The sequence below is a fragment of the Diabrotica virgifera genome, chromosome 1 (genome assembly GCF_917563875.1).
Source record: "Diabrotica virgifera virgifera chromosome 1, PGI_DIABVI_V3a".
In the NCBI taxonomy this organism is placed as follows: Eukaryota; Metazoa; Arthropoda; class Insecta; order Coleoptera; family Chrysomelidae; genus Diabrotica; species Diabrotica virgifera.
The window spans coordinates 142,173,873-142,197,548 of NC_065443.1; the positions used below are offsets into that span (position 1 = coordinate 142,173,873).

General features: G+C 34.1%; 2 protein-coding genes across 2 annotated transcripts in view; one reads left to right on the forward strand and one right to left on the reverse strand.

Moving 5' to 3' along the window:
• Nucleotides 1–21,382, reverse strand: part of LOC114326367 (nucleolar protein 10) — a 39,905-nt gene extending 18,523 nt beyond the window's left edge. The window contains exons 1-4 of the mRNA XM_028274724.2: nt 21,216–21,382; nt 20,902–21,162; nt 16,516–16,865; nt 57–285 (exon numbers count right to left, since the gene is read on the reverse strand). Of these exons, the coding sequence (XP_028130525.2) occupies nt 57–285; nt 16,516–16,865; nt 20,902–21,162; nt 21,216–21,281 (906 nt within the window). The 5' untranslated portion in view covers nt 21,282–21,382. The remainder of the gene's footprint in view (nt 1–56; nt 286–16,515; nt 16,866–20,901; nt 21,163–21,215) is intronic.
• A 94-nt stretch (nt 21,383–21,476) lies between these two features.
• Nucleotides 21,477–22,369, forward strand: LOC114326368 (enhancer of yellow 2 transcription factor). Its single transcript, XM_028274725.2, has 2 exons — nt 21,477–21,785; nt 21,841–22,369. The coding sequence occupies exons 1-2, from the start codon at nt 21,724–21,726 to the stop codon at nt 22,082–22,084; spliced, it is 306 nt and encodes a 101-aa protein (XP_028130526.1). The 5' UTR covers nt 21,477–21,723; the 3' UTR covers nt 22,085–22,369.
• Nucleotides 22,370–23,676: the final 1,307 nt, after the last annotated feature.

Sequence of the window (23,676 nt, forward strand, 5' to 3'; positions counted from 1 at the left end):
GAATTGTACTGTGAAATTGATCTACCTATGATAAAATGAAAGTAATATAAACTTACATTATTTTTTTCCCAGATTTTTAGAACTGAGCTGTCCATAGATAACACCAAATCTTGTTGGTAATGGAATTCTACATCTTTTATTGGCAAATCATTCATGTGATCTTTTACATAAAATGGTCTATTAGATCTAATGTCATATAATAATATCTGTCCTGTTGCTGTTCCCACTCCTAACTGTAATCCTCCATTGAATTTTAACGCTGTTATTGATGGAAATCCTTCCATGCTAAAAACGGTTTTTAAAATGAGAATAAAATACACAATACACTAAAGGTCTCCCAAAAATTACGCAACTGATATTTAGGGTGTCCCAAAAGTAACGGTCGAATATCTCGCGAAATATACATCGGATCAAAAAACCGAAAAACACATTTTCAATATTGTTCAAAAATCTATCGAATGACACCAAACACGACACCCCCTCTACATCCTGGAGGTGCATTTAGATAAGTCGAAGTTCGCCAATGGATCCTCATTTTAAAGTACTCTGGAGCCAAAATATTTTGATGGAAAGCACTAACGTGCTTAAGTACAGGATCAATAAAGTTTTCATCATATAAAATTATCAACACATGGAAGCTCTTTATAGTCCAAATAACAAAATTACACCACGACCTCTTTGTGGTCGCCATTTCGTCGCCTTAATACTATAACTTAATAACTCGAAATTAGTAGTTCTGAGACAAACGGGTTTAAAAATATTAAAGATATTTGTGTTGCTACCATGATGTTTGTAAATACGGAATTCACTCTGTAGCTCTAAAATACTGTTCCTTAACTTTTTGGCTACTAATTTATTTAGGAATACGATGCAAATTTGTTTTCCAATATGGAAAATAACATGAAAAAGTAAAGTTATCAACTTTTAGCACCACCATAATGTTAACATTTGGTAATATCACATGTCGTGCCAAGTTGCATCTAAGGGAACTTTTTAACAAAATTAATATTTTAAGCATTATTTTGGTGAAAACTAGCCCTCCACCATGGAGGTTGCCAGATCTGCTAACAATTCTCGAATTAGGTATTGCATTAACATGAACCGAATCAACAGATAGCAATTACGTGGTAGGCTTAATGGTTTCAGAAAACACGTGCTACAACTAGATAGCTAGAGTTAGCTAGTTGTAGCATTCAGTGTATGTCGCAGCCACGATTATTTCGATTAAACAATAACTTGATAACTCATCTTGTCAAGTTTTAGCACTGAATATTAGGGGCATTTGAGTTTTATCAACTTTTGTCAATCATAAATAAATACTTAACCCGTTTGGAGCGAGTTATCAAGTTTTTACACAATATGAAGGCAAATAAAATACATCTTGTGAACTACACTGGGGTGCAAAATTAACCGGACACCTTCAAAATGGGTCATTTTTGATGTCTCAAATTTTCTAAACCTGTTTTCCGATTTAACTGATTTTTTAATATGTTATAACCTTATTCTTTAACAATATAGCTGTAATCATATTGTAGCTAAACAGGTAAATTTTCATTGTATACCGGGTGTACCAATGAAACTGTGTTTTTTCTCAAACTTCGCATCACCCTGTGGAATATTCTAGCCTTTATAAAATACTCAAATTAAAACCCAACTATAGCCTCATGTTTTCTCAACATTCTGTTTTTTGATTCATTCGCTTATGTGGGACCGTAAAAAAGTTAGGTACTTTATCAATTAGCTATATTTTTCATCAATGCAGGGTGTTTTTAAATAAGTATGGCAAACTTCAAGGGGTAATTCTACATTAAAAAATAATGACAGTTTGCTTTAAAAAACTATGTCCGAAAATGCTCCGTTTCTGAGATAGAGGGTGTTAAAATTTTTCTTACAAACTGACGATTTATTTATTGCTTTAAAATTGGTTGAGATATGCAAATGAAATTTGGTGAGTTTTAAGACGTTATTATTGTACATTTTTTCACATACAAGTAAGAATTTAATATTCACCATTGGCGCGCATACAGGTAACATGATCCGTCATATTACCCGTATGCGCGCCAATGGAGACTAATAAATTCTTACTTGAGCGAAATGAATTTCGACTCAATTCAAGCTTTCTGCTTAACCCAGGTATAACATACCAAAAGGCACCGCCAGGAAACATTCCACTTTGCGGTTCAGAGAGCCCATATGAAACGAGTCTTTGTACTCTATGCACAGTATGGCATTAACAAAATAAGAAAATCTACGGTTTCGTTTTGATTAAAATCTGTCTTCCTCCATCCCCCGATAGCACTATTTCTAGGTCTACCTGTTGTCAAGGAGGCTCTAAGGAAGACAGATTTTTACCATTCGATAATTTTGATACATTGTCGATATAAATTAAAATAATTTCCATCGCAGTGTGGATAGAACGCCATCTAACGGGGAATAAGCGAAATGAATTTCGACTCAATTCAAGCTTTCTGCTTAAGGTGATACAGTAGCGATCAACAGGTAGCCAAAACGCGTTCCAAGATTACGGCTGTAATTTTGAATATTTTTTCGAGATATTTGGCACACGTATTCGTAATATAATAAAGAATGGCGGTACAGAGCCCAATTTGAAAAACATATTAATATGTGGAAATTACTCTGTAATTAAATACAATATTAAAAAAACGAGCCTGTACCGCCATTAAGGAGAACAAAAAAATACACTTTCTTCAAATAAACTTTTTTATCCGATGCCTAGATTTTGTGTCATTTTGGAACTACTAATGAAATAAAAAATTTTAGTAGTTCCAAAATGACACAAAATCTAGGCATCGGATAAAAAAGTTTATTTGAAGAAAATGTATTTTTTTGTTCTTCTTAATGGAGGTACAGGCTCGTTTTTTTAATATTGTATTTAATTACAGAGTAATTTCCACATATTAATATATTTTTCAAATTGGGCTCTGTACCGCCATTCTTTATTATATTACGAATACGTGTGCCAAATATCTCGTAAAAATATTCAAAATTACAGCCGTAATCTTGGAACGCGTTTTGGCTACCTGTTGATCGCTACTGTTTCCTCTTAACCCAGGTATAACATACCAAAAGGCACCGCCAGGAAAACATTCCACTTTGCGATTCACAGAGCCCATATGAAACGAGTCTTTGTACTCTACGCAGAGTATGGCATTAACAAAATAAGAAAATCTACGGTTTCGTTTTGATTAAAATCTGTCTTCCTCCATCCCCCGATAGCACTATTTCTAGGTCTACCTGTTGTCAAGGAGGCTCTAAGGAAGACAGATTTTTATCATTCCGACCGTAGATTGTCGATATAAATTAAAATAATTTACATCGCAGTGTGGATAGAACGCCATCTAACGGGGAATAAGCGAAATTAATTTCGACTCAATTCAAGCTTTCTGCTTAACCCAGGTATGACATACCAAAAGGCACCGCCAGGAAAACATTCCACTTTGCGGTTCAGAGAGCTCATATGAAACGAGTCTTTGTACTCTATGCAGAGTATGGCATTAACAAAATAAGAAAATCTACGGTTTCGTTTTGATTAAAATCTGTCTTCCTCCATCCCCCGATAGCACTATTTCTAGGTCTACCTGTTGTCAAGGAGGCTCTAAGGAAGACAGATTTTTACCATACCAAGATTAAATTCTTACTTGTATGTGAAAAAATGTACAATAACTACGTCTTAAAACGCTGCAGTAAAATTGCATTTGCATATCTCAACCGGTTTTAAAGTAATAAATAAATCGTCAGTTTGTAAGAAAAATTTTAACTCCCCCTATCTCGAAAACGAAGCATTTGCAGACACACCGTTTATAAAGCAAACTGTAATTATTTTGTCATACTGAATTACCATTTAAAATTACCCGTGTTGAGCTCCCCCCCCCCACTTGCAAAAATCAAAAAACAAATAGCCCTGATTTATGAGCTATTTATGAGCTCTCATATTCCGCAAACTAAAAATTTTGAGCTCGTTCCACTGAGCAGGAATTTGATACTTTAGTGGGGGGGGCTGAGTCAGCCCCCCCACTACTTAAAAATAGGAATATTGAATCGGTTTTTGCGGCAGAATTACGAGCTATTTATGAGCTCTTGAAATTATATAGGTTCGATTTTTGAGCTCATCCCCTTCACCCCAAAACAACCCTTTAATTGATTTAACTTAAGAGAAAAATGCTGAGAAAACTTAAAATATATCGTATTGCGGATATAATTCGTATAGCTTATATACTCTAAGAATAAACTATTAAATCACGTGCATTTTGATTATTGAGCTACATCCCCTTCGCAAGAAAACCACCCTATCTTCCCGGCTTAGGAGAAAGTTGTACTTAAAATGCATTAAACTAATTATTTGGCGACTACATATCATTGAATAATTTATAAGCTTCCAAATTACGCGCATTTAGATCAGTAAATTGCAAATTATTTTGTATAGTGCAGTCACTGAAGGTAAAAATTAACGATTACCTTCAATTTCGGTGAACCTTCATAGATTTTCACGAAAATTGGTCAGTGGTTAGAGGATACGTCAAGAAACAAAGGTGACATGGTACCACCTTGCGCCTTTACCCTGAGGGTGGATACCGCCCCTTCTCGGGAGTGAAAATTATTTTATTAAAAATAACTGCACAAATCAATAAAAGAACAGATTAAAAGTAAAATTTATTATATAAAGTTAATACAATATGTCAATACTTTTTAAGTTATTAAAGATCAAAGATTTTAATTATTCGTGAAAAAAATGCATGTTATGAAGCGGTTTTTCGTAAATCAATGAAAAACTGTAAGTTTTTGCAAAAAAGTTAATAGTAGTTTAATTCGTATAGCTTATATTCTAAGAAAAAACTCTTAAATCACGCGCCTTTTGATTATTGAGCTACAACCCCTTCGCAAGAAAACCATCCCATATTCCCGGCTTAAGAGAAAGTTGTACTTAAAATAATTTAAATTAATTATTTGGCGACTAGATATCGTTTAATAATTTATGAGCTCGCAAAATATACGCATGTCAATTATTGAATTGCCATTTTCTTTCTATAGTGCCGTCACTGAAGCTAAAAATCAACTATGACCTTCGATTTCGGTAAATCTCCATTCATTTTCACGAAAATTGGTGAGCGGATTTTGAGGCTATCAACTTTTTTTGGAGCTCATTTTTGATAGGTATTTCTAAGTACTTTGACAAGTATTTAGTACCTAAGTGTTATAAAATGAATTTCTTTCCCGTTATTTAAGCTTGAATTCTTAGATTTGAACAGTCGCAGAAAAAAATATACATTTAATTACCAATAACTTACTTTAAATTAACATTAAAGGGTTTTTCAAGTAAGCAATTTATTATATTTTTTATTAGCTTCAATTTTAGTGATGAACACTTTTTTGTAAAAACTTACAGTTTTTGAGTTATTTATGAAAAATCGCTTTAAAGCATGCATTTTCTTTCACAAAAATTAAAATATTTGATCTTTAATAACTCAAAAAGTATTGATTTATTTTAATAACATTATACAACAAATTTTGCTTACAATTTGTCCCTCTCTCGATTTGTGGGGTTATTTTTAATAAAGTAATTTTCACCCCCGAGAAGGGATGACATATGCCCCAGGGTAAAACCCCAAGTCGTTATTGTTAATTCGTGAAAATGAATGGAGATTTACCGAAATCGGAAGTCATAGTTGATTTTTACCTTCAGTGACTGCACTATAGAAAGAAAATGGCAATTCAATAATTGAGATGCGTATATTTTGAAAGATCATAAATTATTAAACGGTATGTAGTCGCCAAATAATTAATTTAAATTATTTTAAGTACAACTCTCTCTTAAGCCGGGAATATGGGATGGTTTTCTTGCGAAGGGGTTGTAGCTCTATAATCGAAAGGCGCGTGATTTAAGAGTTTATTCTTAGAATATAAGCTATACGAATTAAACTACTATTAACTTTTTTGTAAAAACTTACAGTTTTTCAGTGATTTACGAAAAACCGCTTCATAACATGCATTTTTTTCACGAATAATTAAAATCTTTGATCTTTAATAACTTAAAAATATTGACTTATTTTATTAACATTATATAATAAATTTTGCTTTTAATTTGTTCTTTTATTGATTTGTGCAATTATTTAAAAAAAAATAATTTTCACCCCCTAGAAGGGGCGGTATCCACCCTCAGGGTAAAGGCGCAAGGTGTTACCATGTCACCTTTGTTTCTTGACGTATCCTCTAACCACTGACCAATTTTCGTGAAAGTCGATTAAGGTTCACCGAAATTGAAGGTAATCGTTGATTTTTACCTTCAGTGACTGCACTATACAAAATAATTTGCAATTTACTGACCTAAATGCGCGTAATTTGGAAGCTTATAAATTATTCAATGATATGTAGTAGCCAAATAATTAGTTTAATGCATTTTAAGTACAACTTTCTCTTAAGCCGGGAAGATAGGGTGGTTTTCTTGCAAAGGGGTTGTAGCTCAATAATCGAAATGCACGTGATTTAATAGTTTATTCTTAGAGTATATAGGCTATAGGAATTATATCCGCAATACGATATATTTTAAGTTTTCTCAGCATTTTTCTCTTAAGTTAAATCAATTAAAGGGTTGTTTGGGGGTGAAGGGGATGAGCTCAAAAATCGAAACTATATAATTTCAAGAGCTCATAAATAGCTCGTAATTCTGCCGCAAAAACCGATTCAATATTCCTATTTTTAAGTAGTGGGGGGGGGGGGCTGACTCAGCCCACCCCCCCACTACAGTATCAAATTCCTGCTCAGTGGAACGAGCTCAAAATTTTTAGTTTGCGGAATATGAGAGCTCATAAATAGCTCATAAATCAGGGCTATTTGTTTTTTGATTTTTGCAAGTGGGGGGGGGGGGGCAGCTCAACACGGGTTTTAAAATTTGCCATACTTATTTAAAAACACCCTACATTGATGAAAAACATGGCTAGTTGTTAAAGTACCTAACTTTTTTATTATCCAACATAAACGAATGAATCAAAAAACAAATTGTTAAAAGAAAACATGAGGCTATAGTTGGATTTTAATTTCAATATTTTATAAATGCTATAATATTCCACAGGGTGATGCGAACTTTGAGAAAAAAAACACAGTTTGATTGGTACACCCGGTATACATTGAAAATTTAACTGTTTAGCAACAATACTATTACAGCCACACTGTTAAAGAATAAGGCTATAATATATTAAAAATGTCGCTTAAATCGGACAACAGTTTCAGGAAATTTGAGACATCAAAAATGACCAGTTTTTAAGGAGTCCGGTTAATTTTGCACCCCAGTGTAGTTATCTCAAAAACGTTAATTTTGGAGTTATCAAGTTATAGTACTAAGACGACGATTTGAGTTTGTATTTGGTAGTAACATGCATGGCTTTGTTTCAATTTCATCGAAGTTATTCTCGCTAGCATGCAATAAAACAAATTATGCTGCTGTTATGAAGATGTAAATTGGTTGGCTTGTAATTTTCCAAAATTTTTAGCACATTTGATTTCTAACAGAACCGTTGTATTCTTCAAAATATCCGTAATTAAACCGTCTAGACATGCGCCTGACCCAGGATGTCTCGAATTCACCTATATGCCACTACTCATAACTTTATCGCCAAATTTTTTCGATTTTTTTTTCGTCCTTTTTACAAACAATTTCTTCATTTGATTGGCCGTAGTGTACAGCGTCAGTGATTATAATTCTCATGAGACCACAAATGAGAGTTAACCATGTTAGAAAATTTAGTATTTTGTTTTATCAGTCTTTAATTGCTTGATTTTCGAGCTGTAATTAATATTTTGTGATATTGCCAACATTTATCATTATTGCAATGAAGCCCTGACGTTGCACTAAAAGGTTTTCATTGCACACATTAATATTTAATATATAAACTAATGTTTTCAAATAGCTTTTGCTAAGTATACCAAGCTGGCAACCTTCATACTGCGTTCGTAACAAAAGTATTTATCAATTGTAAGTCAGAGAGTAGTTCATTTTTTGCTTGTCCACCGGTTTCGCCAAACTACTTCCAGAATCATACGATTTGAGTGTAATGGTATTACTTTTACTTTTATATTGCTGTTCGTCTAGTTATATGGCTCTTTTCTTTTCAGATCATGATTCCAACTACACGATTTGCTAGTGCAAGAGCCACTATCGTCATTTCTATGGTCCAGAAAATTTAATAAAATATATAAAAGTACAGCGACACTTTACAATAATATTTGCGATGGTTCACCCGAGCATTTAAAAAATCAATCATTACAGCTGGAGGGACGCCGGTGTTCAACATTCCTCCATGGAGAGTTTGGAGTAGTTCCAATGTCTCTTTCCAGCGTTTTGCACTTGCAGTAAGTTCAATGTGTCGCTAAGCCTTCGATAGCTAAGAGGAGAACTTTTAATGAACCGTAAGATGCTGTAATTCTGGCCTGTTGAATTGTTAATGTAAATAAAACACTTTCTATTTTGCTACGACTGTAATGAAGTTGAAAAGGGCAAGAAATAGAATTTTACATGTGAACAATTGAGTTAACAACTTATCCGTGAAAGACGCCACTACACATATATTTACACTTTGTACCGGCTTTTTGCTAATTGCGGCGTGAAGAATTCTCTTCGAAAAAGCGTAAATGAAAAGAGGTTTTTGCGTACGTTCTTAATGAGTGTTGATAGTTGACTGACTGTTGCACCCCGCTCTTGCATACCGTTAACAAATTTTCCCGTTGGGGTGTTTGGGTTTTTGGAGGCGGAGATTAACATTCTTGGAAGAATGGAATTATTATTTATGGTTGTTACAGAGGCGGCGCGGAAATTTGTTGTTGGTGAAATAGAGTTTATTTGGGTGGAGAATACAGTTCTCCAACATTCCCCCCGGCGTTAGAGCCTTGTGGTCTAACCTACTCTTCTTTACCTTGATTAGGGAGAACCGAAATTTTAGAGATTGCCCTTGTGAATTGACCATCGATGGTCTTCAACTTGACCACTCTGACTTTGCCATCTTGCCCGGGCATTGTATCAACTACCCGTGCTAAAGGCCATTTTAGAGGAGGTACATTATCCTCTCTCAGAAGAACTAAGTCATTGACTTTTACGTTTTCCCTTGGTCGGGACCATTTTGGAGAATTTTGTAACCGGTTCAAGTAATCAACAGACCACTTTTTCCAGAAACTTTGTTGTATTTTTGCAATTTGCTGAAACATGGATAGTTTATTTTCCGGAATTTTTTGTAAGTTTTGCTCAGGATGCGCTGACAGGCTGGAGCCAATTATAAAATGCCCAGGACTGAGAAAGGTGTAATCTGAAGGGTCGCTGGACATGGAACAGATAGGCCTTGAATTCATCACAGCTTCAATTTGAACCATGACAGTGTAAAACTGTTCGAAAGTGAAAGAAGAACAGCCTATTAGCCTACGCATATGATATTTTGCGCTTTTTACTGAAGCTTCCCTGAGCCCAGCCCAATGAGGAGATCTAGGGGGGATAAACTTCCACGAGGTTTGATATTCAGAAAGGTATTCCATAATGGTTTGAGAATTAGACTTATTTTGAAAAAATTTGTGTAAGTCATAGAGTTGGTTTCTTGCACCAGAAAAACATGTGGCATTGTCACTGTAAATGACAGTTAGGTTACCACGTCGGGAAATGAACCTCTTAAGTGTTAATAGAAAGGAAGAAGTTGTTAGATCAGAAACAACCTCAATGTGCACAGCTTTGGTCACCATGCACACGAAAATGGCTATGTATGCCTTGATTTTTGGCGCTTTTCGGAGTGAAGAAGATTTTAACAGAAAGGGTCCACCATAATCTACACCCACTTTTTGAAAGGGTCTTGTTGTAATGGACAACCTATCTTCAGGTAAATTACCCATAAGCTGTTGTGCAGGAGCACACGAAAATCGGAAACATGTGGTACAGTTGCGAATGATTCGTTTTGCTTCCTTTAGACCATTGAGAGCCCAGAATTTCAAACGAAGATTTGAGAGAACTGTTTGCGCACCAGCATGTCCCAATCTGAGATGTTCATTTTTGATGATAAGATTGACGATAGGATTATTGGAGGGGAGCAGTATCGGATGTTTTTGCAAATAGTCTATGTCGGGACAGTTCGTAAGTCTGCCTCCAACTCTGAGAAAATTAGAAGAATCTAAAAATGGTTTTAGTGACATGAAGTTTTTATTCGAAATAAATTTGTTATTTTTAAGCGCCGAAATTTCTTTTGAAAATGCATCACCCTGTATTTTCTTGATGATGAAATCCATTGCATAATTTAACTCCGCAACAGAAAGAGGTTCAGAAATTTTTTGTTTTTTACAATTAGAAATAAAACGAAATACGTACGCTACTGTACGTTTTAAGCGTGAAATATTTGAGAAACGTGAGAAAATTTTTATCCAGAAATTTTCCACATTAGAATTTACCACGAGGCTTATTTTTCTTTCCTCGGGTAGGTTTTCGAGAACTCTGTCATTTACTAGATTTGAAACATTGAAATTTTTATCTCGCAAGCATTTGGGACCTTGCCACCAGAAGTCGCTATTGAGAATTTCAGAACCAGACATACCTCGAGAAAGAAGGTCTGCGGCATTTTGCGCAGACTTTATGTGAAGCCATGTAAAGTTTTGAGTCAACTCTTGGACAAGAGCTACCCGGTGAGCCACGAAAACCGACCACCAACTTGGATGACTTTTACACCACGACAGAGCTACTTGGGAGTCTGACCAGAGGCTGACTGAATGAAATTTTATAGATTGATTTTCAAAGATAGAAATTATTTTTGCAACAAGTTTTGAAAGAAGAACCATTGCGCACAGCTCAAGCCTAGGAAGTGTTACCGTCTTTAACGGAGTTATCCTTGATTTGGAAGAAACTAATGCACAAGAGATGGTCTCATCTGAGTAGAAAGTTCTTAGGTATACGCATGCGCCATAAGCTGCCATGCTGCTGTCTGCAAATCCATGAAGCTCAACCTTCAGAATTATTTTTTCAGAAAAATAGAAACGAGGAATTTTTAATTGTTTTAATTGTGACAAGTCCTGTAGAAAGTTGTTCCAATCGTTTAGAATAGTTTTGTCCGAAATTTCTGTGTCCCAGTGAATTTTTTGCAGATATAGTTTCTGCATAAGCATTTTGCCTTTAACAATAAACGGATTGATGAGTCCCAGAGGGTCGAAACATTGCGCTAACGCAGATAGGATTTTTCTTTTTGTTATTGGTGGGCAGAAATTATTTTCGGGGACGGAAATTGTTATTTGGTCTTCCGCAGGGTCCCATTTTAGGCCTAGAACCTTACTGGAAGTGGAATCGAAATTTAGGTCATATTCCTGAGTAGTATTTTTTGAATGTTCTGGGTTGATTTGTTGTAGGAATATGGATGAATTTGAATGGAATTTATGTAAAGTAAACCCATGGCGGTTTAGAACAGAATTTAATTGCTGAAGTATTTCGAGCAATTCTTGAATATTATTTGACCCACATAAACCATCATCTACGTAGAATTGGTTTTCGAGAAAATGCGAGGCCAATGGGAATTGAACTTTATTTTTATTTGAAATTTCTTGCAAGACTCTCGTCGCAAGAAACGGGGCGCTATTCGTCCCGTATGTGATAGTATTTAATTGAATACATTTTATAGAATCGTGGGTATCGTCCCTCCATAGAATATTTTGTAGAAAGCGTTGATCTTTGTTGATCCACGTCTGTCGAAACATTTTTTGAATGTCACAGGAAAATATGAATTTGTATTGCCTGAAACGAACCAGAATGTCGAATAAATCGGGTTGAACCTGATACCCTTTTAATGAAATGTCGTTCAGACTTTTTCCTGTAGAGCTTTTACAACTAGCGTCCATGACGACACGCAAAGTTGTACTTTTATTTTGTTCGTTGATGACACATAAATGTGGAATAAAATATTTTTTGTCCGAATTTTCATTTACGAACGAAAGAGGTACATATTCAGCATGCCCTAAAGAAATATATGTGTCAATGAAATTTTTGTACTCGAAAAATAATTTTTTATCTTTTTGGAATTTATTTTCGAGTGAAAGAAAACGCCGTTTGGCTATAGAAAATGAATCACCCAGTAATTGGTGTTCTTGTGCACTTTTTAATGGAATATCTACTTCAAAGCGTCCATTTTCAAGGATCTTTGTTGTAGTTTGAAATATTTGTTCGGCCAGCTCGTCAGCTTCCGACAGAATAGGTTTTTGAGAAAGTTCTTCCATGTTCCAGAATTTCGTGAGCAGCTCGTCCGTGCTACACGTAGAAAGTAGAGCAACATCTCCAGAAGCATTGTTTGCTACTGTAGGTGCCCTCAAGTGAGGAGCAATCACGCCGGCTATTAGGTACCCCAGATGAGAAGCCTGCAAAACTGGAAGCCTAGGGCCCAGGGGAATTATGTCAGGAAGAATTAAGTCGTAGTACAAATCAGCCCCAACCAAGATGTCTACCTGACTAGGTTTGTGATATGAATCGTCGGCGAGAAAAACGTCCCTTGGAATTGGTAATTTTTTTGTAAGAATGCGGAACTGTGGAAGATTGCAAGTAATATTTTCTAAGATGGCACATGAAATTTTGAAGGACTTTTTATTATAGTTAGAATGCATTTTTATGTTGACCATCTTTTTTGAAACCGAATTACTTTGGCCTATGCCAGAAATGTTTATGAGATATGTCATATGGCTTGTAGCCCAGCCTATCAGCGAGACACTGGGTACAAAAGCTATTTTGACTTCCCGTATCGAGTAACAATCGGGCCGTTAAAGGTTTCCCGTTTTTGTCGAAAATGGTTACTTTGGCCGTAGCTAGAAGTATGTTTAAATTTTTTACGGACAAGGCAGAAAAGGAATTTGTAAAAGGTTCTTGCCCTTGAAACGAAGGACCTTGAAAGTTTGAATTTGACGAATGTTCGCGTTCGTAATTGTTTGAATTTGTAGAAGTGGACGGACTTTCATTTTTATGGGTCGTAGAAAAAGTATTATGTTTACCCGAATTATTATTTGGTGCCAGAATGTGCAAATTTGTATTATGGCGCCTTTTACAAACGGTACATACATGTTTTGATGAACAATCTTTAGAATTATGCCTACCTAGGCAATTTACGCAGAGACCTTTTGAATTCACGAATTTTATTTTGTCATCATGCTGAATGTTTTTGAAAAAGTGACATTTGTAAATTTTATGACCTTGCTTTTTGCAGAAAATGCAATAAAAATCAGAAACTAAATTATTTGACGTATTATTTTTATCTGAATCCTCTGATGTGTTATTACTGGATGCATGATGTGAAACTTTTACGTTTTTGGCTTGCCTAGGATTTGTATTTTCCAGGCTTTCCAGAACAATGCACCTTTTTTCAAGAAATTTAAGAAGAACATCCAATTTTGGTACATCTGAATGATTTCGCTCAGTTTCAAAAAGTCTCCTTGTTGAAAAATCTAATTTGCTTTCTAGCAGGAAAACTAAAATTATATCAATGAGCTCTGTACTTGAAAATTGCAAATTTTTTAGCAATTGCATATTTTTTGTTACGGTAGTTAGAAAATTTCTGAGGGCTTGCGGTGAGCTGTTTCTCAGTGTAGGAATGTCTATAATTTCTGTTAAGTAAGAATTTATGATTGTGACCTTATTCTGATAGCGGTTCTTTAGAATATCTAAAGCAATCGAAAAATTTTCATTTGTGACTTTCAAAGAATCCACCAACTTAAGAGAATCACCCTGTAGGTAACTTTTCAAATAAAGAAACCTTTGGATGTCAGAAAGGGACTGATTTTGTATTATCAGTGTGTCAAAGAGCTCAAAAAAACTTTCGAAGTCCCCTATTTTCCCGGAATATTTGCATATGGTTATTTCCGGGAGCTTTACGGCCACTTGCTTAGCGGCAGCGACGCTCCCTGTATTGGTAATATCCAATGCTCTAATCGAACTTTGTATTTTTGACAGAACCGCAAAATAATTTTCTTCAAATATGGCACGATCACATTTTTGAGAATCGTCCAGGAATTCAATTTCATCCTGTACGTTATTGTAATCAGAGAACAGGTCTTGTAATCGACCTTCTCTTGTTTTGAATGAGAAAACATCTTTTTCCGAGTCATGGTTTGCTTCTAGCCACGTTTGAATTCTATTAACAGAATCTAGAATGGAATGCTTTTTGTTTAATACTTTACTTAAACCTTTTTTGCTCATTGTAATAACTTTAATTTGTTTATTGTTGAATGAAATTATTATTTATTTTTGAATTTTAACAAGCATGCAATATTAAACCAAAAATTCAACCCTGAAGTTCTTTAAATAGTGTTTAACTTTATTAGAGTAACATTTCGCAAGAGATCTTTGAAAATTAACTTTTTGAATTTACATATATAGAAAAGTTTATTTTGTACGTCACCCCTGGGCTCTTGGTACTTGAATGTGGGCTGCTTTTCCTGGAATCAGCTAGTCCTTGAACACCACTTCTTGAAGTAAACTATTATCACTGTTTTTGTTCACAGAATGTTTATTTGTCCGTAGAATAAATAACGCAATCACTTTGTCTCTTGGAATTATTGTCTATTCGACGAGAATATCCGAAAAACGCGACACTTATAATGTCTTTTAGAAAGAGTTGGCATTAGCCAGAAATGTTTTTTAACAAAATAATAGAATTAGATAGAAACTTGAATTGAGTGTTTTTTGGCCAGAAAAGTTCGGTCGATGGATCAAATGTGGCTCTAAGGGCGAAATTCGGCTCTTAGAAATAAAATCCGGTCTCGGAGGAACAAAATGGAGGGACGCCGGTGTTCAACATTCCTCCATGGAGAGTTTGGAGTAGTTCCAATGTCTCTTTCCAGCGTTTTGCACTTGCAGTAAGTTCAATGTGTCGCTAAGCCTTCGATAGCTAAGAGGAGAACTTTTAATGAACCGTAAGATGCTGTAATTCTGGCCTGTTGAATTGTTAATGTAAATAAAACACTTTCTATTTTGCTACGACTGTAATGAAGTTGAAAAGGGCAAGAAATAGAATTTTACATGTGAACAATTGAGTTAACAACTTATCCGTGAAAGACGCCACTACACATATATTTACACTTTGTACCGGCTTTTTGCTAATTGCGGCGTGAAGAATTCTCTTCGAAAAAGCGTAAATGAAAAGAGGTTTTTGCGTACGTTCTTAATGAGTGTTGATAGTTGACTGACTGTTGCACCCCGCTCTTGCATACCGTTAACAAATTTTCCCGTTGGGGTGTTTGGGTTTTTGGAGGCGGAGATTAACATTCTTGGAAGAATGGAATTATTATTTATGGTTGTTACAGAGGCGGCGCGGAAATTTGTTGTTGGTGAAATAGAGTTTATTTGGGTGGAGAATACAGTTCTCCAACAACAGCAACATTATGATTTTTTTATTTTACAGGACGCTTGAATTTGGCATTTCATACAGAGCATTTTATTTGTTGTTAGACCTTCACAAATTTCAAATACGTGGCCGCTGTCGACATATAATTTCCCTCGTTTTAATGGCTTTGATGTATTGTAATCAACTCTTGATTACTATCGCTATTTTCAATATCACTGACATCATCATTTTCGTCTATGCATGATGTAACTAAATATGTAGTGATAAATAGGCCCATAATTAAAATTTTTGGCACATTTTTAGTGGGGAATTGTTTCCAAATTTGAGGATAATTTATTGTTTGCGAAACATTCTGATTCTGATGTTGTTTGTTTATAATATCCAGCCACTTTCTTTTAACTACAGATGGATCGACAGATATGTTATTCCAGATTTCATTTTTGACCCTGAAAAATGAATTTCTTTATAAACAATCTTGTGCTATACCTACAATATTTTATTTGTATATATTTGACATTTTTAGCTTTAAAATATTAAATTAGCTATTTTGTTGATTATATATTATAATATTTTTGTCAGTATACTTCAGCAAGAAATTAAAATCGATTTAATCCATTAATATTATTAGTCATGATGCCTAAGCTCTCAATCAGTTTACTTCTTTTTCCTTTTTGTGGACGTTCATTTGAGCCACCTTTTTAATTGCATATAATTATGGGCTTCAACAGAATCATAAATAAGTGAATCACAATAAAAAATTTTGTGTTTGTTTATAAATTTGAAAAGTCTGTTCGTTCGTTCGTGCGTTGCCCGCCCCTGCAATACTTGGAGCCAATCTACCGATGGATTCGTATGTAGTTTTGTCTCTTGAATCCAAATCTGAAGACGGAATTTTGATATCTTGAACCATCTCTGAGATAACTGACCTCAAAGTCAAAAATTGTTAAGTCACAAACGTGGATCTAGGGACAACCCATTTAGGGTTTGACTTCAATCGTTTATAGCCTAGTGGATGCCAGCTACGAGCATTGTCATGCTTATGCGGATATACAAATATGCGGTACAAATGGATTATAATTAATTTATGGATATACTTAAAACATATACATAATTTAATCTAAAATACATCAAAACTACATCTAACTTAGTAAATCTAATATCTACTTACTCTTTATTTTCGCTAAGACAAGTAAGAGCACAATCCAAACTGCCAACCATAGTTTTAGTCCTCTGATCCCAAGCTTCCACTTTTCCCTCCTGAGTACCACAAAGAAGTAGATGATGTGCAGGATTAATGGTGCATTTATTAATGGATGATGCAGTACTTGTATATGGTGTCATGAACTGACCCCTTTCCAGATTTAATCTATAAATGTCTGAAGAAGCACCAACCACAAATACATCACAACTGGGAAAATCGTATTGCAAATCTCTTCCAAACTTGGGTATTCGTAATCTGTAGTAACGACCATAAGCAGCATGGAATTCAATATATCTATCACATTGAAGAAATATTAACTGAAATATAAACAGTATGTTAACACATTTTTCTAAGAAGAAAAACGAAATGTATAATACATCTAATAAAAGAGGTAACTGGGGCGATCAGTAGATCGTATAAGAAATAAAGAAATAAGTGAAAGGTGCTGTATCAGAATGACCTTAGACTTGAAATAAAACAGTTATCGTGGTTTCGATATAACTTTTCTCTGTATAAAATGATGTGTGTTCGTTGGAGAATTAAAATGACAAAACTTTGAAGGAAATGTTTATTAAGAAGTTTACAGCTTAGAGTACAGAACAATACTAACTAAATTAATGATTAAAAATTCTTAAAACTATTCCCACTGACGTTGGCAACACAATAATTATTATCATGAGCGTCGATATCTGATGTACCAGTCTAAACAAAACTTAAAACAAACACAACACAGTGGGGCGCTGTTTTATGATGATGTAAAACATATATTATGGAGAGAATGAGTGATGGTAGAAGAGACAGGCCAGCAAGAATATGGAACTGAAGTGAAGATATTGGAAAGGCAAAAAGAAATATATTTTTTAATATATTGGGTGGAGAGAGGAAGAGAGACTAGCTACTGACCGAAAGGCATGGAGACATTTCTGATTTCAAAAGCATTATTTCTCCACTTACCTCAACAATGTAAGGTATAAGAGAACAGCTAAGTATGTATGTATACAAGGTGTTTGTAAATAAGTATGACAAACTTTAAGGGATTCTACATGAAAAATTAATGAAAGTTTGCTTTATAAAAGTATGTCCACACATGATTCCTTTCCAAGATATGGGTTGTTGAACTTTTTATTACAAACTGACTATTTGTCTATTACTCTAAAACCGGTTAACATATGCAAATGAAATTTGGTGGGTTTTAAGAGGTAGTTATTACGCATTTTTTGACATACATCTAAGAATTTTGGTGCAACCATTGGTATGCATACAGGTAATGGTCTGAATTTCGCACTGAACACACTCGCTGCCTATTGAAGAGGATGGAACTCACCTAGGAGCCATTGTGTTGAATGGCACCTGACTGAAGTAACTGTATCACTAGTTGGTGCGTGAATGGCACCTGACTGAAGTAACCATATCACGTGCTGGTGCGTGATTGGTAGCGAATGGGTTAAAGAAAAGAATAGTAATCCACTGAGACAATGCATTTCAAAGTAAAAATTATTTTTCTTCTTCTTCTTCTTTCTCGAAACTCCTTATGCCCCCCAGGGGCGTCGGAGGTTTTATTCATCTTCTATCCATCTCTTCCATTTCTTGCGGTCCTTTGCTAACTCTTTCATTTGTTGATGTGTTTTTCCTTTTTCCTGTCCAATTTCTATAATCTGATCGATCCATCTCTTCCTTGGCCTTCCTTTCCTTCTTTTACCATATCTTTTCAAAAAAAATTATTTTTGAATTTCTTATTCAATTTGTGACAAAAATCTATCTTCTCTTTTTTTCTACCACACTCAGTTTTCATGCAAAAAAAAACATCTTACAAAAATTAAGTTTTCATATGAATGTATAGAAACTTATTTCAAATACTTTGTAAGCTTTAAGATGTTTTATATTTTGCATGAAAATGGCGATTTCGGAAAAAGGGAAGATAGATTTTTTGTCACAAATTAAACAAGGAATTCAAAAATAATTTTTAATTTGAAATAGGTATCTCAGGGTTATACTATTTTTTTTTTCTTTAAAAAATTTCAGACCATTTATCGTATGCGTGCCAATGGTGAATATAAAATTTGTAACTGCATGTCAAAAAATGTAGAATAACTGCCCACTAAATTTCATTTACATATCTCAACCTGTTTTGGAGCAACAAATAAATCATCAGTTTGTAATAAAAATTTCAACACCCACTCTCTCGGAAAGGAAGCATTTGCAGACATACATTTATAAAACAAACCCACATTAATTTTTCATGGAGAATTACCCTTTAAAGAATGTCATACTTATTTACAAACACCCTGTATATTACTGTAGACCACAAGGTTACTGTATGGATCTCGATTTTTCTAGTGACGCCATATAGGATTTCAGGTCCTTGCAAAAACATCATACCAAGCGATAAGAAATATTCATTTCAAAATGATGGTAGATTTTTGAGATTTAGTTAGGAAAACAGAATAGAAATGTTTAAAGTAATATATTATTATGCAAAGAAACATAAATAAATAAAAATTAATCAATTAATTTTTATTGCAAGACAGCTCAGAAAAAAATTTACACATAGAAAAAGAAGAAGTCATAAGGATTCATTGATATTATGGAGATTTTTACAATGACTAAAATATCAAGGGTGAGTGAAACAGATGAAAGTAAAATCTTGAAGTAGCAGAAGTAAACGAATAGTTGCTTGACACAAAAGGACACAACTGGAAGTGTTGTATGATTCTAAAATGATAAAATTATTGGTTTCTTCAAAACTGGATCTATTGGGACCGAGCAAGTTCGGAAAAGCGACACCTGGTTTCTTCGCTCTGAACTTTTATTCGCACTTTTAATTATATTGGCCAATCATATGGTCCTGGTTACTGGATAATTGTCAAGGCCATAGTCCAAAAAAAATAATAAGAAGAAAAAATAAGATTTAGGTTATGTTATTAAATCGTCAACAATTGTATGTAGTAAATAAAATTAGTTATTAAAATGCAGTACTGCAAGCAAAATACAATTAATTAAATTTACCTTTATATAATAATTGCATATCATATCAATATTGTGAAGCAGTATCTAATTTTTCTTCTTAAATGACAACAGGTATGAAATGTACGTCAATTTGACAATTTCAATTGATAATATGAATTATTTAAAAAAGTTGCAATATTTCTCCGCTATTCGCGCACGATCGTTTCGCGTATCCCTTCCGAGTACTTGCACACCGCGAATATGTATACTAGTGATGTAACAAATGTCTTTTTTGAACATACGCGAATACGAATGCGAATATCTGCTACCGACATTTGCGAATGCGGATGCGAATGCGAATATTCAGTTTTTTTTAATTTATTTCTATTTTTGTAATGTTTCCTAAATTTATAATGAAAAGTTAATTGATATTTAGTGTACATCAATCTGAATCTTAAGCTGTATTACATAAAACCAAATAATAAAAAAAAGTGAAGGCTGATAATGTGATTATACAAGATTAAGTTCTATCTATCTATTGTCCTTCATTTGTCACTAATTTTTCCACTCTTCTCGATTCAGTGCTAATGCTGTCGATCTGGTCCCTGCGTATCTTTTTAGGTCATCCGACCATCTCGTCTGTGGTCTGCCCCTTCCTCTGTTGTAGTCCCAAGGTCTCCAGTGAGTTATCGTTTCAATCCATCTTCCGTCTCTTTGTCTTCTGTTATGTCCTGCATATTTCCATTTGAGAGTAGCTGCATGTTTGAGGTTAAGTTACCTTTTCTTAATAAAAAAAGATGAGAAGTGAATAGATTTTAATTTTATTAACCTAATATTATCTTAAAATTATTTTTTTTTCTGGTTTTCATATTCGCAAAACATTCGCACAAATTTCGCGAATGTGGATGCAAATGCAAATATGCAAAAACCTGCAAATACTCGCGGATGCGAATATTCGTTACATCACTAATGTATACACTGATCAATGATCTATTAGAATATTGAATGATAAAAAAGAGGTAGAGCTGTGCCCAGTGAATAGTTTACACCCTTATTATCTAGTAGCCGATTTTTTGAATTTTTGCCTTTTTTAACACGTTCTGTGCCCATCTTGAACAAGCGCCACTCGGCTGGTACCACATACTTAAATCGTTCATTTAGTAACGCAGTTCTACTAACGACACTCTTTTGTCATCGGTACCCCCGATGAAACCATTGTGTCATGATCACCAAATGTGATAAACAAAGTGACATTAATTAAAAGGTAAATAAATAAACCGAAAAGTAAATCATCATAAAGGTATAAAGGTGTAAACATGTAAACTATTCAGTGACCCCAGCTGTACATATACTTCACAAAGCGAACAAATACTGCTTCTACAATATAATTTATCTTAGAGTAAGTACCTTGCTATAGTCATCGCTAAGAATTTGAAAAGTAACAGCTTCTGCATCAAAACATCTTTCAAATTTTAAGGATAAATTATTCACATCAAAACATTTTATTCTTGGTTTATATATACCAGTTGCCAATATATACTGTCCATCTTTAGATACTCGTACTGCCGAACTAAGTCCTGGCATATCAAAATCTTGAATAAGTTCAATCCGTCTTCTAATATCAACATTTTTCTTTAGTAAAGCCCTTCTTTTTCTTTCAGATAACCACTAAAAACTTGAGTATTAAAAAATTATTGATGTCACAAATTAACTGTACTTACCTCTGGTAATGATTTTCCAGCACTTAAATTATATATTTTAATGTTATTGGGATCTGAGACTTGCATCTTGTATTAAAATTATTTTACATTCTTCGATTCCATTCCATTTGTTTATAAATTTAGGTTAACTTTGACATTTCACATTCTAGCACGTGGGAGAAATCGAACTGTTCTTTTCAGTTACTCCAACCCCAATCCAAAATTTCGGTGACTGTTATAGTTAGTACGGTGAGTAGGTGTTTTGTTCTTTGGAATGCAGAAGAAGAAACTGAAAACTGAAGTCAGAGGCGTCGGCATCAAATAAATAAAAAATATTCTGGTAATTTAACTTTAACTTAACAACAATAATTTTTTAATTCAACAGTCAACGTTTCGTTAGATTCCTGTTGCGATTTTGTCTTTACATTTTAAATTTATATTTTAATTTTTAAAAAACCAAAAAATAACTGTCTAGCAACAAAACAACCAATTATAGCATTTACATTAATTGATCTTATTTTAATCTAAGATGCCTCAAGATTATGATTCAAAAGTTAGTTTGCATTTGGATATTAATCATGGTCTAGAAAGGTATGTTATCCTTAAGTTTATAGAAAAAGTAATATGCATGAAACACCTTTTTTAGAGTAACGGAATTAGTTCAGACTAGGCTTATTGAAAGTGGCTGGAGAGATCAGGTGAAGTTAGCTTGTCGTAAGGCAATTTTGGAAAATGGTGAAAAACACCCCCCTACTGTAGATGAATTAATAACTCAAATTACACCAAAAGCAAGGTCTATGGTACCAGATGCTGTGAAAAGGGAGCTTCTGCACGAATTGGAATTAATTTTAGTTAATGTGGACAAAGCTGGATACAGTAAAAATTTTTAAATGATTTAAAAAAGTTGAGGACTTTATTTGTTTACATAAAATATGTTTAGTGTACTCTAAACCTTTTATGCATGAAAGAATGTCTTTCATGTTTTCCACCTTTAACATGTTTATACGATTTATAAAATATACTGTTTGAAACTATGTGTGGAAAGCTAGTTTGCATTATATAATGTCTATACCTAAATGCTGGTCCACCAAAGTGTACTTAAAACTTATTCTTTAGATATATTTCATAAGACATTATTTTAACTGAAAATTAGTTAATAAACTTCCTTTAAGAAATTAATGTTTTATTTTTTTAATTTTTTGTCAATGGAATTAGAGGTTAGTTGATTGGAACTCTTTATCTTTGGAAAATCTTATGGACCCTCTACATAATCAGTTATTACAGACAACTGATTGTGTAGAGGGCATACTTGAAAATAGGGCCCATGACTGTCTATGATCTCTGAATTGTCAGGTTTTGAGACGCTTCAAAGGGAATCACTGAGTAATAAAGAATAAGTTGATGTGTTGGATGACTGATGGACACTTGCACAATGATTGTGCCGATCAAAGACAATCACATGATCAGCCATCATGGCCGATAGTGAACTGCAGGCATTAAAGTTTTCTTAATAATATTTACCTATTAAATTCAGAATATTTAGTACTGTGTTTAGCAGAATGATAATCTTTACATATACAGTAGAATCTCTCTATAACAAGCACAGGTATTACGAGGTTCCGCTTATAGCGAGGTACACTAGATGTCCCATGAAATTCCCATTGAACTGTAACACCTCTATACAGGGTTTCCCGAAAAGATTGGTCATAAATTATACCACACATTATGGGGTCAAAAATAGTTCAATTGAACCTAATTTACCTTAGTACAAATGTGCTCATAAAAAAAGTTACAGCCCTTTGAATTTGCAAAATGAAAATCAATTGTTTTCAATATATCGAAAACTATTAGAGATTTTTTATTGAAAATGGACATGTATCATTCTTATGGCAGGAACATCTTAAAACAAAATTATAGTGAAATTTGTCCACCCCATAAAAAATTTATAGGGATTTTGTTCCCTTAAACCCCCCCAAACTTTTGTGTACGTTCCAGTTAATTCATTATTGTGGTACCATTAGTTAAACACAACGTTTTTAAAACTTTTTTTGCCTCCCAGTATTTTTTCGATAAGCCAGTTTTTATCGAGATGCGGCTTCTTTTTCAATATATTTACGTAAAAATTGTATGGGGGTTTTGTTCCTTTAAACCCCCCAAATGTTTGTGTACGTTCCAATTAAACTACAGTAGAACCCCGCAAATCCGAACTAATTGGGGGGACAGCCTGTTCGGATTCCGAAAAGTTCGGATTAACCGAAAGTTAGCCTTAACTGTAGTTCAAAGCTTTCATTGTGATTTTGAGTAGCCAAACGTTCTCGCAAGAGTGTGGACAATATTTTTGGACTCAAGTTGACTATGAGAGAACCAAGGTAAGTTTGGTATAATTTGGTAAGGCAATTAAGGTATAATATTTATTTTTAAGAAATTTTAAATGTCAAAGTCCTAGTAATCCTACATTGTCCAATTTTCTGGCTTTACTCTG

Bases quoted from the DNA above. Each gene is read 5' to 3' on its own strand.
- LOC114326368 (XM_028274725.2), top strand. From the start codon at position 21,724: ATGCCTCAAGATTATGATTCAAAAGTTAGTTTGCATTTGGATATTAAT. The intron at 21,786-21,840 runs GTATGTTATCCT...CACCTTTTTTAG, and splicing joins ATTAATCATGGTCTAGAAAG to AGTAACGGAATTAGTTCAGA.